The 17,029-nt window shown below is 35.0% G+C and overlaps 1 protein-coding gene across 8 annotated transcripts in view; it reads left to right on the top strand.

Moving 5' to 3' along the window:
* UCHL5 (ubiquitin C-terminal hydrolase L5) overlaps positions 1 to 16,749 on the top strand; it is a 48,727-nt gene extending 31,978 nt beyond the window's left edge. For 5 of the 8 annotated variants that reach the window (XM_045809569.2, XM_087856451.1, XM_087856462.1 and 2 more), the window contains 3 exons: positions 339 to 449; positions 9,017 to 9,115; positions 14,394 to 16,749. In XM_045809569.2, coding sequence (XP_045665525.1) covers positions 339 to 449; positions 9,017 to 9,115; positions 14,394 to 14,438 — 255 coding nt within the window. In that variant the 3' untranslated portion in view covers positions 14,439 to 16,749. The remainder of the gene's footprint in view (positions 1 to 338; positions 450 to 9,016; positions 9,116 to 14,393) is intronic. The other 3 variants (XM_045809570.2, XM_087856452.1, XM_045809573.1) reach the window with 1 other exon arrangement.
* The last annotated feature ends 280 nt before the right edge of the window (positions 16,750 to 17,029 follow it).

Raw genomic sequence — 17,029 nt, 5'->3', positions numbered from 1 at the left:
AATTAGTAATAATACCTTTTTTACATTCCTTTGATGGCATTTTCTTAATAACATATTTAAGCAGATTTATTTTGTAGCTGAACAAAAGGTTGTAGCAATATAGTATTTTGCAGTATAGATATTTTTAGGTAAAAATTCATATGTGTTATTGTAGAACATAGAAATATGGGAGGTACTGCTTAGGGCTTTTGTCCTTTAATATTGGAGTTAGACTGGTATTCTGACACCAATATTAAGAGTAAAATTTGAAGATAATTGTACCATGTTTATCATTTTAAAATATTTTGGATTCAAGCCTCAATCATTAGGGTATGCTGTTTCTTTTTCTTTACCCTAAGGAGGAACCCATGGATACAGACCAGGGTAATATGTTAAGTGCTATTCAGTCAGAGGTTGCCAAAAACCAGATGCTTATTGAAGAAGAAGTACAGAAACTAAAAAGATATAAGGTATGTTTTCTTTTTATTTCTTCCTTTGTTTTAATATAGAGTAGTATATTTTCACATGAAGGTATGTTGAATACTTGATTGTTTTCCCCATCATTTACTAGTTTTCAGAATAACGCGTTGGTTCCTTGGCACTCCAGAAAGATAACTATGTAGGTTTCTTTCTTTTTATTTATTTTTTTTAAAGTATCATTATGAACAAATTTTTAACCTATTTGATGCTTCACTTCACTGCAATTAATGATGATCAAATTGTCTTATCTTTGGCCATTAGGATCTATTTCAAGTCCTAAGTCCTCATGATATGATTCTCTTCATCTTTGATAGCTTCCTTGATTTCCAGTATGACAAGATGTTTCAGACTTATCTTGTACATTTCCTCCTTCAGACTTGGATTAGCCATTTTATTCAAGAACCCCTGGGTTCTTTTCTTGGGAAATTTTATTTAGAAACCACTATTTGGGTGCTCAGTGATACTTATTAGTCATTATGTCTAGGTCTTGTCAGAACTAAGAAATACATTTTTGTTTGTTTCTTATTTTAGTTTTTTTTTTAAATAATAATATTTTTTTATAATATTATGTTAGTCACCATACAGTACATCCTTCTGTTTATCCCCCGTTCTTCTTCCCTTTCTTCTCCTACCGATCTTCCTACTTCTTATGTTCCATAAATGAGTGAAACCATATGATAATTGTCTTTCTCTGCTTGACTTATTTCACTTAGCATTATCTCCTCCAGTCCCGTCCATGTTGCAGCAAATGTTGAGAAATCGTTCTTTTTGATAGCTGAGTAATACTCCATTGTATATATGGACCACAGCTTCTTAATCCAGTCATCTGTTGAAGGGCATCTTGGCTCCTTCCACGATTTAGCTATTGTGGACAATGCTGCTATGAACATTGGGGTGCATATGGCCCTTCTCTTGACTACGTCTGTATCTTTGGGGGTTAATACCCAGTAGTGCAATTGCTGGATCATAGGGTAGCTCAATCCTCAACTTTTTTTTTTTTTTTTAAGATTTTATTTATTAATTTGACAGAGAGAGACAGCCAGTGAGAGAGGGAACACAAGCAGGGGGAGTGGGAGAAGAAGAAGCAGGTTCCCAGCGGAGGAGCCTGATGTGGGGCTCAATCCCAGAACACTGGGATCACGCCCTGAGCCGAAGGCAGACACTTAACGACTGCGCCACCCAGGCGCCCCTCAATCTTTAACTTTTTAAGGGACCTCCACACTGTTTTCCAAAGTGGCTGTACCAGCTTGCTTTCCCACCAACAATGTAGGAGGGATCCCCTTTCTCCACATCCTCTCCTACAATTGTTGTTTCTTGCCTTGTCAATTTTTGCCATTCTGACTGGCATAAGGTGGTATCTCAGTGTGGTTTTGATTTGAATTTCCCTGATGGCTAATGATTTTGAACATTTTTTCATGTATCTGTTAGCCATTTGTATGTCATCATTGGAAAAGTGTCTGTTCATATCTTCTGCCCATTTTTTGATTTGTTTATTTGTTTCTTGTGTATTGAGTTTGAGAAGTTCTTTGTAGATCTTGGATACCAGTCTTTAATCTGTAGCATCATTTGCAAAAATATTCTCCCTTTCCGTGCGCTACCTCTTAGTTTTTTTGACTGTTTCCTTGGCTGTGCAGAAGCTTTTTATCTTGATGAAGTCCCACAAGTTCATTTTTTCTTTTGTTTCTCGTGCCTTTGGAGATGTGTCATGAAAAAAGTTGCTTTGGCCGATGTCAAAGAGGTTGCTGCCTGTGCTCTCCTCTAGGATTTTGATGGATTCCTGTCTCACATCGAGGTCTTTCATCAATTTGGAGTGTATTTTGGTGTATGGTGTGAGAGAGTGGTCAAGTTTCATTCTTTTGCATGTAGCTGTCCAGTATTCCCAGCACCATTTATTGAAGAGACTGTCTTTTTTCCACTGGATGTTTTTTCCTGCTTTGTCAAAGATTAGTTGCCCATAGAGCTGAGGGTCCATTTCTGGGTTCTCTATTCTGTTCCATTGGTCTATGTGTCTGTTTTTGTGCCAGTACCACGCTGTCTTTGTGATCACAGCTTTGTAGTTCAGCTTGAAATCCGGCAATGTGATGCCCCCAGCTTTGTTTTTCCTTTTCAACAATTACTTGGCGATTTGGGGCCTTTTCTGGTTCCACACAAATTTAAGGGCTGTTTGTTCCAGTTCTTTGAAAAATGTCATTGGTATTTTGATCGGGATAGCATTGAAAGTGTAGATTGCTCTGGGTAGCATAGATTAACTATGTTAATTCTTCCGATCCATGAGCATGGAATATTTTTTCATCTTTTTGTGTCTTCTTCAATGTCTTTCAAGAGTGATGTGTAGTTTCTAGAATATAGATCCTTTACCTCTCTGGTTAAGTTAATTCCGAGATAATGTATGATTTTTGGTGCTATTGTAAAAGGAATGGATTCCCTAATTTCTCTTTCTTCAGTCTCATTGTTCATGTATAGAAATGATTTCTGAGCATTGATTTTGTATCCCGCCACATTACTGAATTGCTCCTTCTAGTAGTTTGGGGGTGGAGTCTTTTGGGTTTTCCATATAGACCATCATGTCATCTGTGAAGAGAGACAGTTTGACTTCTTCTTTGCCGATTTGGATACCTTTTATCCCTTTTTGTTGTCTGATTGCTGTTGCAAGGACTTCTAGTACTATGTTGAATAATAATGGCGAGAGTGGGCATCCTTGTCGTGTTCCTGATCTTAGGTGAAATTGAGAATGATATTTGCTGTAGGCTTTTCATAGATGGTTTTTATGAAATTGAGGAATGTACCCTCTATCCCTAAACTCTGAAGTGTTTTAATCAGGAAAGCATGCTGTATTTTGTCAAATGCTTTTTCTGCATCTATTGAGAGGATCATATGGTTCTTGACTCTTTTCTTGTTGATATGATTTATCACACTGATCGATTTGCGAATGTTGAACCACCCTTGCATCCCAGGGATGAATCCCACTTGGTCATGATGGATAATCCTTTTAATGTACTGTTGGGTACTGTTTGGTAGGATCTTGTTGAGAATTTTGGCGTCCATATTCATCAGGGAAATTGGTCTGTAATTCTCCTTTTTGATGGGGTCTTTGCCTGGTTTGGGGATCAAGGTAATACTGGCCTCATAGAATGAGTTTGGTAGTTTTCCTTCTGTTTCTATTTTTTGAAACAGCTTCAGGAGAATAGGTATTATTTCTTCTTTGAATGTTTGGTAGAATTCCCCGGGAAATCCATCAGGCCCTGGAGTCTTGTTTTTCGGGACGTTTTTGATCACTTCTTCAATCTCTTCATAATTAATCGGTCTGTTTAAAAAATCAATTTCTTTCTGTTTCAGTCTTGGTAGTTTATAGGTTTCCAGGAAGGCATCCATTTCTTCCAGGTTGTTTAATTTATTGGCATAAAGCTGTTGATAAAAGTTTCTAATGATCCTTCCTATTTCATTGGTGTTGGTTGTGACCTCTCCTTTTTCATTCATAATTTTATTAATTTGGGTCCTTTCTCTATTCTTTTGAGTAAGTCTTGCCAGTGGCTTATCGATCTTATTTATTCTTTCAAAGAACCAGCTTCTAGTTCTGTTGATCTGCTCTACTGTACTCCTGGTTTCTAATTCATTGATCTCTGCTCTAATCTTGATCAGCTGCTTTCTCGTGCGTGGGTTAGGCCTGTTCTTCTGTTCCAGCTGCAGCTTCTTGAAATGAGAATATAAAAACTGCATTTTAGATTTTTCTATTCTTTTGAGTGAGGCTTGGATGGCTATGTATTTCCCCCTTAGGACTGCCTTTGCACTGTCCCATAGGTTTTGGACCATTGTGTTTTCATTCTCGTTGGTCTCCAGAAATTGTTCATATTGATTTTTGATTTCCTGGTTTATCTAATCATTCTTGAGCAGGATGGTTCTTAGTTTCCAAGTGTTTGAGTTTCTTCCAAATTTTTCCTTGTGATTGAGTTCCAATTTCAAAGCATTGTGGTATGAGAATATGCAGGGAATAATTTCAGTCTTTTGGTATCGGTTGAGACCTGTTTTATGACCCAGTAAATGGTCTATTCTGGAGAACGTTCCATGTACATTGGAAAAGAATGAGTATTCTGTTGTTCTGGGGTGTAGTGTTCTATATATATCTATGAAGTCCATCTGGTCTAGTATGTCATTCAAAGCTCTTGTTTCTTTGTTGATTTTCTGCTGAGGTGATCTGTCTATTGCTCGCTACTATTAACGTATTTTTATCTATATGTCTCTTTATTCTGGTTAAGAGTTGGCTTGTGTATCTTGCTGCTCCCCTGTTGGGGGCATATATATTTATAATTGTTATATCCACTTGTTGGATACATCCTTTATGAATAATATAGTGCCCTTCTGTATCTCTAACTACAGTCTTTAGTTTAAACTCTAATCTGTCTGATATGAGAATTGCTAACCCAGCTTTCTTTTGAGGTCCATTGGCATGAAAAATGGTTTTCCATCCCTTTACTTTCAGTCTGGATGTATCTTTAGGTTCAAGGTGAGTCTCTTGTAGACAGCAAATGGATGGGTCATGTATTTTTATCCAATCTGCAACCCTGTGGTGTTTTATGGGAGCATTTAGGCTATTCACATTGAGAGTGATTATTGAGAGAGATGATTTTAATGATGTCATGTTGCCTGTAAATTCTTTGTTTCTATAGATTGTAAATTTCTGTTCTGTATGACTCTTGGGGACTTTTTATTTTATAGAACCCCCCTTAATATCTCCTGTAGGGCTGGTTATGAAATTGGTCAGTGTCTGGCGATTCTGGAAGGTCCTTATCTCTCCATCAATTCTGAATGACAGCCTTGCTGGATAAAGGATCCTTGGCTGCATGTTTTTCTCTGAAATAGCTTTAAAAATGCCCCCCCAACCCTTTCTCTCATTCCAGGTCTGTGTAGACAGCTCTGACGTAATTCTGATATTTTTGCCTCTGAACGTGAGAAATTTTTTCGCCCTGGCCGCTTTGAATACTGTATCCTTGGATCTAATATTTGCGAAATGCACTATGACGTGACGTGGCATAGGTTTGTTGTGTTTGAATTTGGGAGGGGTCCTCTCTGCCTCTTGGACACGAATGCTTGTTTCCTTTGCTAGATTAGGGAAGTTTTCAGCTACAATTTATTCAGATATCTCTTTTAGACCTCTGTCTTTCTCCACCCCCTCGGGGATGCCGGTGATTCTGACATTGGAACGTTTCATTAAGTCAGTAATCTCCTGTAACCTACTTTCTTGAGATTGGATTTTTTTTGAGCCAAGTTTCTGTTTTAGCTTTCTCTTCTACTAACCCATCCTCCAATTCGCCTATTCGTACTTCTGCCTCATTTACCCTGGCCGTCAGAGCATCTAGTTTTGACTGCATTTGTTTCATAGCATTTTTAATTTCTGCCAGATTCGCTCTCATTTCCGCCCTTAGAGATTCTATATTCTCATTAATATTTTCGTTAATATTTTTTTCAAGTCTACACATCATCTTGACCATTGTTACTTTGAACTCCATTTCTGATAATTTGGTTATATCCATATCCATCAGTTCTGTGGCAGAGGCCACAGACTCATTATCTTTTCTTTGCTGGGGGGATTTCTCCTTCTCGTCATTCTGATGAGGAGAGGTTGCGGGGTTGCCCAGAGCCCAAATTATTGACCAGGACCCAGGCAGTGTGCACTTGTTTTATAGGGACCTTAGGGATGTGGGCTTCTTGATTTTTTTAGCCTGCCTTCTGGGGGAGGGGCCGGCCGTGCTGATATTCAGGCAACCCTGTGGGTAGAGTCTCCCTGTCCCCTGCGAGGGGGGATGGGGATGGGCACAATGTGAGCTGGTATTTCCAGGCTTTTGTTGTTTGGCGGCTTTCCCTGGCGGTTTTCTGTGGCTCTTCTGAGAGTCAGAGCAGTAGTGGCTGAATCCTAGCCTCTGTCTCAGAACAGAGAAATCGCAGTCCGCTCTCCACTGAGCTCTCTTGGCCTCTTTAACTCTGTTTCTGTTGGTGCTGCTGAAAACCCTGCAGCATCCCGGGTTGTGCACCCCACAGCCAGTGTCCCAGCCCTCACTTCCAGGGCCAGCACGTCTCTGTCCTTTGTGTTTCTAACACCACCAGCTGCCCCTGGTTCCCGTGTGCGCTCCTGAGCTCTCGGTTTCAGTCTGGTCGCGTGCACGCTCCCGGGCTCCCAGTATCAGTCTGGTTCTAGTGAGCACTCTGGAGCTCCGGTTTTCAGTTTGGACGTGCGCATGCTCCCAAGCTCCCAGTTTTAGCCCAGTTCCAGTGAGCACTGTGTTGCTCCGGTTTTCTGTCTGGTCACACGCGCGTTCCCAGGCTCACGGTCTCAGTCTGCTCTCTCATGGGTGCAGGTCCCTGAATCCGGCCCACTCCCCAGTGCAGGTGGCTACCGCTTCCCGGTGCCCGAGCGCAGAGGCTCCCTCCCCCTTCCGTTTATCTTCCGATATCTGTGCGCGGATTCATGGCTCCCCGCTTCGTACCTCAGTACTCAGTGCTGGAGATGTTCATTTGTAGAGATCCAGAAGTATCTTCCTGCGTCTCAGGCTGATTCCGTGGATTTTCAGGATGGTCTGGTACATATCCAGCTCTACTTAGGGGACCGGCTGAAAAACGGGAACCCTACTCCTCCACCATCTTAACTTGCAATCTCTCTCTTATTTTAGTTTTGAAGAGAAAATAGAATGTGAATTTGTACGATGTGAATTCAGTTTTCAAATTTAGAATTAAAGGGCTTGGGGCACCTTACTGGCTGTCGGTAGAGCATGCGACTCTTGATCTATTGAATTCAAGCCCCATGTTGGGCGTGGAGCCTACTTAAAAAAAAAAAGATTAAAGGGCTTTATACTTGAAATTAACTATTTGCATCTCTTCTCTTAAGCTGAAAGTCTTGATTCTAACAATATTAATGTAATTACTTACTTGATTTATGCTATATATATATAAAACATACGGATGTATATAAAAAGTTTCAGAAGAACAATTCTAGTGTTAATAACGACTGAAAAGTTTTTTCTTAGGTTTATTTTTTCCTTAGGGTATATCCCATTTTGGATATACAATCAAATTACTGTTTTTAAATTCACTTGAAAAAATTTTCTCTTGATGTGGTTCTATCACCAATATTCTCTTGATGTGGTTCTGTTACCAATGCACAGTTGGGTTCATTTGTTTTATTTTCCTTTCCAGTTTTTTAGGGTTTTTGAAAAACTTTTAATTTAATTTTAATTATGGCAAACATTTATATAATTCAGAGTTAAATATATAAAGTAAGGCTGTCTTTAATAAAGTCATTCTTTTTCACTTGCAATCTCATAAGCTTTTTCCAGAGAGAATGAAGAGTAAAGGGAGCTTTAAATTTTGTGTGATTTTGGAAATGGTAGTTATGTCATTTCTCATGTGTATCATAGTAGAAGAAGTATTGTTATTCATTTGAAGCTCAGTTGAAGGCAAGGATCATCCTTTTTTCTTTTTTATTGTTCACCGAAGTGTTTGCATAGTGCTTTGCATCATACTTAAAAACCAATAAATGACTGTTAAATAAAATAAATGAACCTTGGACTGGTAGGATTTCTTCAGTTGGAAGTGGTAGGGGCTGACTGCAGAGTATTCCAAGTTCATGGAGATAGGAAAGTAGGGGATGAAAGCTTGAATATTTATCTTCCATTTTATGTGGTATACAAAAATCACTAACATAACTACCCATCACTTACATATTCTTAATTCAGGGTTATTCCATCACTAAGTTTTAATATTAGCCTAAAATAAAACACAAGTTAAGTTTTCAGAATCTTTACCTGCTACTTTGGTTGCAAATGCTTGTTCAAAAAGGTAAAATGATTCTCTTACCACTATAAAATGAACATGTGTTAAGATTTTATTTAATTCATTAATTAATTGAAGGAACATGTAAGATGTCACAACTAGTTCAAATGAGAAGTTAAAGCTTAACTCAAGTTTATATGAAGTAAAGGAATGTTGAAATGAATTTACTAACGATGGAAACTGTTTTTTTTCTATGGGAGAAGGGAAGTAAATTGAACCTCTACCAGACAGAATATTTGATAGCTCAATGGCAGTGAAAAACTAGAATCATGTACCTCAGGAGTGCATAGTTTTTATTTGAAGCACAGATCTTTCCCTACAGTTTATCTTCTTGATTAGAAGTAATTCAAAGAAAGATTATTCTTGATCACAAAATAAAGATGGTTTTGTTAGGTGTGGCCTAATTATTTGCATAGTTGTAGTAGTAAGAGTGTTAATTTATCATGTGGGCTTCTTAAATATACTTTCATCTTAAGTTTTCATAAATAATTTTAGACTTTTAAAAGTATTATTTGCTAAGCCAAGAGTAGGAGGCCACACCCAAGAAACTCTCACATGTTTTATTGTATTAGTCTTTATTCTCAGTGGGGTGGAATCTCATTATTTCTAATATTTTTTCTTTTGAGAATGGAAGGTTTTCTCCCATTTCTATTTTGAGTTGGGTGCAAAGATCAAAATATCAGAAACTTAGTGGAAATGTAAAGTTAGTATGGTTTGATATTTGTTTTATTTTCAGATTGAAAATATCAGAAGAAAGCATAATTACCTGCCTTTCATTATGGAATTATTAAAGACTTTAGCAGAACACCAACAGCTAATACCACTAGTAGAAAAGGTAAGTATTTTACTGGTGAATACTTTAATTAGAGTTAGATTCCCCCAAAACAAGATTTTTTTTGGCTTGAGTAGAGGTAAAATTTGTTGAAGCGTTCCTGTTTTAATTTTTTTTCTTACCTATTGTTTTACACTCTAGATGAGCATTAGTTCAACCTGATATTGTAAAATAAAAATAAGGAATTGTACCATTGCTTTAGCCTTCCCAAATCCTTCATGTTAAGAGCTTAGGTTGTACCTAATATTAGAATAAAATTTAAAAATTTTCCTGGCTTTAAGCTGAAACCAATTTTTTTTTAAAAGGTTTTGTTTATTTGAGAGAGAGCACTAGGGAGGGAGAGAGAATCTCAAGCACACTCCACGCTGAGTGTATAGTCTGATGCGTGGAGCTTGATGTCATGACCTGAGCCAAAACCAAGAGTGGGACACTTAACCGACTGAGCCACCCAGGTGCCCATAAGTTGAAGGCAATTTTTAATGTTAACAATTAAAATAATAGATTCCTTGTTATTTAATTTAGGAAAAATTTGAATTATCATAGAATTTAAAACTAGAATGGATGTTGACGGGGGAAAACGATAGCTATAGCCTAGACTAAGAAATAGGTTTTTTTAATTCATTCCTAATAAGCTAGTATTCTTTCTGCCAAAGAAAAGCTAACATACGTTTGTGAAAAATTCTGATTTCTAAGATTTTTTTTCTTCAGTATAAGGCACTTAAATATTTATCGCATAAATGCAATGCAGTTAAATTGTTTTTACGTTCATACTGTAAATCAGTGTTTCTGAAAGTGACTATCTACCTGGCCCCTCCCCGGATATTCTGATATAGGAGAGGGAATCTTTAATAAGTTACCCCAAGTGACTCTAATGCAGCTGGTTTATAAACGTACCACATTTTGAGAAACACTTTGAGAAGACACTACTAGGTAAATAAAATTTTGGGCCATTAACTTAAGAGCAGAGTACATGGTGGGTATGTGTTTCTTAGTAATTTTAAAGTTTCTGAAGCAAAGATACATTTCAACTCAGCTTTTTTTAAAATATCATCATAAATATATCATTTATATATCATCATAAATAATAGGAAATGAGAATTAAGGTTTTTGTGTATACCTTATTACTCAGATCCTGAACCGCGTATGCTTCTGCTTTTAGCACTAAGTGCACAAATTATTGCAGAAAACTGCTAAGTCTTCTCTTTTCCATACAGATTTTCTGTTCATGTATCCCAGGGTGTTAAAGTTAAAAAATTCTAAGATGAGAAACTGACTTTAAAAGACTTAGATTAACAGTTAGGGTCCTGTGATTCTCAGAAGTTGCTAGATACTGTATTCTTTGTATGAAACACTATGAAATAGTTCTCTATTAAAAATATTAAAATAATGATACCCTGTTAAATCATATGATATTTTGCATCACATTCTAACTATATATAAATATTACTAAAGGCCAGACAAATGTTATTAGAGAAGTTTAAATTGTATGTATTTTGCTTTAAAATTGGACTGTGAATAAACTTTTTGGTGCAAATTAGGAGAACGACCATTCTTGTTTGATTTTAATGGCAGTATATCCCCAGATTTTTTTTGAAAGCATTGGAACCGTAATTGCTTACTTCACATTTTGGACACAGGGTGGCAGTATATGAATGCCTGGTGTTAGTGGGATACGCGCTCAGTGTTTTCTTGTGTTTCCACCTTTTTTGAAGGGATAGTTATTGGTCTACATTTTGCCTATTTCTTCAGACTATTCTTTGATTAATAATATTGAATAGGCAGTATTGAGGTTACATTTATTCCTTGTATAAATGCAATATCTGTTATCCCCTAAGGAAGTCCCTTAAAGGAATCAATCTGTTATCCCCTAAGGAATATCCCCCAAGGAATATGAAGGAATTCAGATGCATTATTTGATTAAAATTTTTGAAATTTTAAAATTATTCAACAAACATTTATCTAGCTGTAACTATATTCCAGGACTTCTTAAAGTCTTTAGATATACATATAATTAAGATACGTTCTTCTTTCTTAAGTAGTTCATGATATAGTTGGGGAAAGGAATAAACAATCATAGTATCATGCTGAATAAAATTGTTCTGATAAGTGCCAGGATCAATTCATGCTGAAGGTCCTGGGGGAGCACAGGGTAGCTCCTAAAGAGCTTTATGCCACTTGAGTTTCACATCCACAAAATTTTAAATTTGTGGTTAGAATCAAATGCCTATTCTCTACCAATAAATCAGCTTCCTTAAACATAAATATATTTTGTTCATCTCATTTTGAAAAAAAGAAATCATTATATTGAATATCACTTTCTGCAGATAAACACAACTGTTACAAATGAAAAAATAATGAGATTTTATAATTATATACAATACAAAGGCTTTAATAGTGAAATTGCTTAATAGTAAAATTTCTTTAAAAAAAATTTTTTTTAAAGGTTTATTTACTTATTTGAGAGAAAGAGAGAGAGAGAGAGCTCACGCACACACAGGGACAGGGAGAAGCAGACTCCCCGCTGAGCAGGGAGCCCGATATGGGCCTCGATCCCAGGACCCTAGGATCTTAACCAGAGCCAAAAGCAGATGCTTAACTAACTGAGCCACTCAGGTGCCCCAATAGTAATATTTCTAAGAAAAACAACATGTAGAATTCAGAAATGGATAAGTTGAAATTACTAAGACATTAATAAGTTTAACTGTTAAGATGTGGCTACTCTTGGCAGTGATGTAAATGCCAAACCTGTCCAGGATCAGATCCCTGAGTAACTGAGATAGTTGTTTAGAACCTGTGATGGCACGAAAGTACTTGAGTTTGAAAATCTTTTTATTTACAGAATAATAAAAGATCAAAACTTTGATTCTCCTGAGGGCATATGGCTATAAAGAATTAGTTTAAGATCTTGCCTTATAAGTATTTTTGTTATATGAGGTTTCTATTCTTCTCTGAGGAGTTGAATATACATTACATAAGAACTCCTCTGGAAATAACCAAAAAATACATAGTTATAAAACTTCTTGTGCCGTATACCAAATCTATTTCTTAAAATATAAAATCAGCTAGATGAAGATTTCGTTTGTGAAACTTTTACTGAGTTCAGGTATACTTACAATTCTTTTAATATTTTTATCTTAACCTAGTAATTCTGGATCGTTGTCTGTCCCAGGTTTTTAGCAATCACCAATAACCTACCATAATGTAAAATCATAGATTTAGTTGCTATGGGGGATTCAGAGCACCTTTACAATATTGAATTTTGTCCAAGTTTTACCAAGACATTACAATTCAATTGGTAATAATCTTTAGAACTTACTTTTTCTATTCCTTAATAGAAAGAAGATAGAAGAATAGTTGGTATTCACAATATCTACATTGATATCTACAATTACAGAATTATCTGACTTGAGTCAGTGATTTTTGATATTTCATTGGCATACTGTGTAGAAGATAACAATGTACTTTTTTCCTATGCTATTTAGAACTGTAATACTGTTTTTTATTTTTGACAAAGGATGAACAGAATACAGGCTTTTGGTTTTAAATTGCAGATATGTTACTTATTAGCTGGTGCTTTTAGGCAAGTTATTTTCTTATAGTTTCCATTTCTTCCTCTATAAATCAGGAATCATACCTACTTCACATTCTTGAGGACTAAATGAGATCATAGCTATAAAGTATGTAAATAAGGGCTCAGTAAATGGTGGTAATTATTTTTCATTTATTTCACTTACTAATTTTATCTGAATTACATAGTTTAATAAATGTATGCACACTGTATTATGTATCTGCTCATTTAATTATGTTGTAAAGTTTATGTCGTAAAGCAGTAAGTTTATTTTTGTTAATCCTGCTAAACATTCTGTATATTCAGAGTATATTCAGAAATCAACATGGGAAAAGTACATGTTTTTATTTCAAATTATATCTGAAATTAAATTGTATTTTTATTATTTGGAAACAACTTCTTTGTTAAAAATTGTATACATATCAAATTACAAATTATGCTTGTTAACTAAAAATGTTCATGCAAGCAATTTTATATGGTACATATATTTGTTCTTAATATATTGTAAGGCATAGTACTCTGTTTTATCCTATAATTGTATAATAATTATACTACCTAATATATTATAAAAATACTGTAGTTCTAATTATTGTATTTTTTTAATCTAAGGAAGTTTTTTTTCTTAGTTGTATAATAGCAAAACTCTATTCCTTTCTGATTCAGGTGGCATAGTGGAAAGAACATTATAGTCTAGTACTCTAAAATCTTTTTTCTCAGAGTGTCATCTGAGGACCAGCAGAATTGATATCCCCTAAAAATTTGTTGGAAAGTGAGAATCTCAAGCATTTTATTGAATCAGCATTATAACAGGGTCCCCAGGTCATTGGTATGTACGTTGAAAAGCACCACTATAGAACAGGTGTCTTTTGACCTCTTAAGGTTTTATTTTATACTAGCTGTGTGACTTTTGCCAACTTCGATATCTGTAAGCTCTGTTTTCTTCATCTGCTGAAAAATAAAATAGAATTACTGGGTTCAAGCTATATAATTGTTATGAGGATCAAATGAAATAAGGTATGAGAGCATTTTTCAGGTTCTGTAAGTAAAGTTTATTAATCCTACAGATATGTGATCCTTCAGTGATATTCTTTTTTTTTTTTAAAGATTTTATTTATTTGACAGAGAGAGACAGTGAAAGAGGGAACACAAGCAAAGGGAGTGGGAGAGGGAGAAGCAGGCTTCCCACCGAGCAGAGAGCCCGATGTGGGGCTTGATCCCAGGACCCTGGGATCATGACCTGAACCGAAGGCAGACACTTAACAGCTGAGCCACCCAGGCGCCCCCTTTAGTGATATTCTGTTAAACTTATTCAAATATACAGAAACTAATATAAGATTTTTCTTATACTCAATTTGAATGAGAAATGGGCACATATGTAAATATATTGTTTTGAAGCATGTATGAATGAGTATGACTTTGTGGAATGAGTAATTATGTATATTTAAATTATTACAATTATAATGATACATTTCAACTGCTGATAAGAAAGAACTGTAAACCAAACATGATCCTTTTTTACTGAGGGCAAAGCATAACTATAATTTGTCCAGCAGTAATTTGTTGCAAATCGAATTAAGAAAGATGTAATGCTCTAGAAATCTTAAAAACAATGAATTTCAAGCCTTTTAGCTTAAGAATGCCCACTTACACACATTTTAACATGATCTAAAATGGACTTTTAAGATTTTATAGAATATTATCTTTAACTTCTAGGCAAAAGAAAAACAGAATGCAAAGAAAGCACAGGAAACCAAATGAAGAAGATGCTTTGGGATGTATATACATTTCTGCTTCTGCACTTATTTTCATGGAAACCATTAAGTATAAAGAACTTTGAGCAACATCCTAATTGACTCAGTGCACGTTTGGCAATAGTACCAGTCTGTCTTGTCCTTAATGCATGGATTCTTTCCCTACCTGCATCATGTGCATGTAGTGCATATTAAATAAAAGTGATATTAAGAGTGCTTGCCCAAATTCTATTATTTGACATTGGATCTGAGAACTTCTGTTGGTTCTCTGGATATATACTATCATAGTGAACCTAGAAATTGCACAAATGATATTCTCTACCTGTAATTGTTATAATTAATCTCTCAATCTTTTAGTTCAGTTACATGCTTAAAATTTATGAATGTCAGATCTTGATTCTAAAAATTAGATTTCTTGTTTCTCCTCATCATTAATGAAAAAAAATCAGTATTTGTCTATTGTATCTAAACATTTTAAAGATTTTAAAAATGAGTTTTATCTTGAGAAAGTATGGTTTTAATGCAGATCATTTGAAAAAGGCAAAAGTATAGTTTCTAGTGATTTTCATTGCTGCCAGTAGAAAAAAGTAATAAACATTCAGTTTATTTTAGTAGAGTTTCTTGAAGTGTTTGGGGTTATTTATTATGTATTATTAGAATTATTTCAGGAAGATGTATTATGCTTCAAAGCAGAATTTCAGGTTAAGAACAAATGATAAATCTTAAGAGATTTTTGGCGTTACTCTCAGTCTGGCAACATTCTTCAGGCTGCTAAGCTTTATATAAAAAAATCAGAAGTTTGACAATTTAGGCTATCTCCTTTTTAAAAAAATAGGTTGTGGTGGTGGAGGATCCTTCTTGCCAGTTTGAATGAAATTGGTACAGCTCAGTAGTTTCAAGAACCATGTACAGTTCGCTCACAATGGATTTTTAAAATTACTTTTGGGAGTTGCTTTGTCTTTTTTTTTTTTTTTATTTTATGGAATGATTGTATTCTTGCTCCTAATCTTTTCCATATTAAACTTTAAAGGAGATTTTATGGAACTTCTTTTTATAAAGGGAATTATCTACTATTTTTTTTAACTAGATACATTTCTGAAATTGATACATGACTTTTTACAGTTTATTATGGAAAAGTTCAAACATGTAGGGCGACTGCGTATTCATCTTCTAGCTTCAAACACATGAATTTTTTAAGGATTATTTTAAAACTTATTACATTGTGGTATTATTAAATAACTAATATGAAAGAATCTGGTGGGAAATTGAGTAGAAAAATTAATGAAATATTTTTCATACATAATTTCAGTTGAAGGTATTAAGAATTTGTAGTTTTTCATTTGTTTGTGGGTAAATATATTTTGCTCTGGATACAATAGTAATTATGGAGTGTTTTCAAAGCCATGATACAATTTTAAAAAGTGATTTCTTAAGGATTATTTTAGGCTCATCTTGATCCCATGCAATTATTTCAACTTAATTTATATACCCTGTTTTTGTTTTTTGTGTTTCAAGGTTTTTTAGTTTGGAGTAATCTCTACCCCAACGTGGGGCTTGAACTCACAATGCCGAGATCAAAAGTTGCATGCTGTACTGAGTGAGCCCGCCAGGTGCCCTTATATACCCTGTTTTATAGAGGCTTAAATTGTAAAGCAATACAAGGAATATTATAGTCAGTAGTATCCAGTCATCAAGACAGTGTGATGCTGGCATAAGGATCAACAACAAATCAATCAGTGAAATAGAAGAGAGAGCCTATAAACAAATCCACATTTATATGGTTACTTGATTTTTGACAAGGGTCGCAAAACAATCCAACAGAGAAGGAAAGTCTTTTCAATAATGAGGCCAGAACAGCTAAACCTCCATGTGGAAAAAAATGAACCAAGACCCCCTTCCTCACAAAAATGAATTTGATATGGATCATAGACCTTCATTTAATAGCTAAAGTACAAAGGTTTTTTAGAGGAAAACATAGGTGAATATCTTTGTGACTTGAGTGTAGCCAAAGGTTTCTTAAGTCACAGAAAGCAATAACCATAAAAGATCCAAAATCTGTTCATAAAAATTAAAAACTTGTCATTGAAAGATGCTTTTAACAGGAGTAACCAGTATCAAATGACATTAAAAAATAGCTTTATAAAACTGTGTTAATAGGTATAAGGATATTTTCTTACTAATCTAATTCTAATAAAATTCTTTGATAGGAATTTCCATAGCTTAAGAACGGTTTATTTTATCTGTTTCTTTGATAATTGTAAATGTATTGTGATCTTTCATGATAATGTCTGCCAGTGAATAAAGAAATACAACTTGTCTTTGTCTGGGTCTTAAGTCATGAAGCTGGTGGGTAGAGAAAATGGATGAATGAAAAGCAATCCAGAAATATATAAATGTTAGTTATGTGGGAAGTATTTTCTTTTTTAAAAAGGTGTATTGAAAGGAGTATTTAAAAGAAAGCCTCCTTTGTTCATTTCACTTTTGCCCTTTCTTTTCTGAAATCTCATTTAATGCTTGGGTAGGTGAAGGCACTTCCATTCTGTTTTGTGCCTTTTAAAATAACTAGCCGATTCTAAGCAATATACTTTTGTTATCATA

This window comes from Ursus americanus, chromosome 2 (assembly GCF_024610735.1).
Source record: "Ursus americanus isolate L20-20 chromosome 2, mUrsAme1.1.p, whole genome shotgun sequence".
Lineage (NCBI taxonomy): Eukaryota > Metazoa > Chordata > Mammalia > Carnivora > Ursidae > Ursus > Ursus americanus.
Note: the sequence above shows the minus strand (reverse complement) of the source record. Positions and strands in the feature narration are given on the sequence as shown.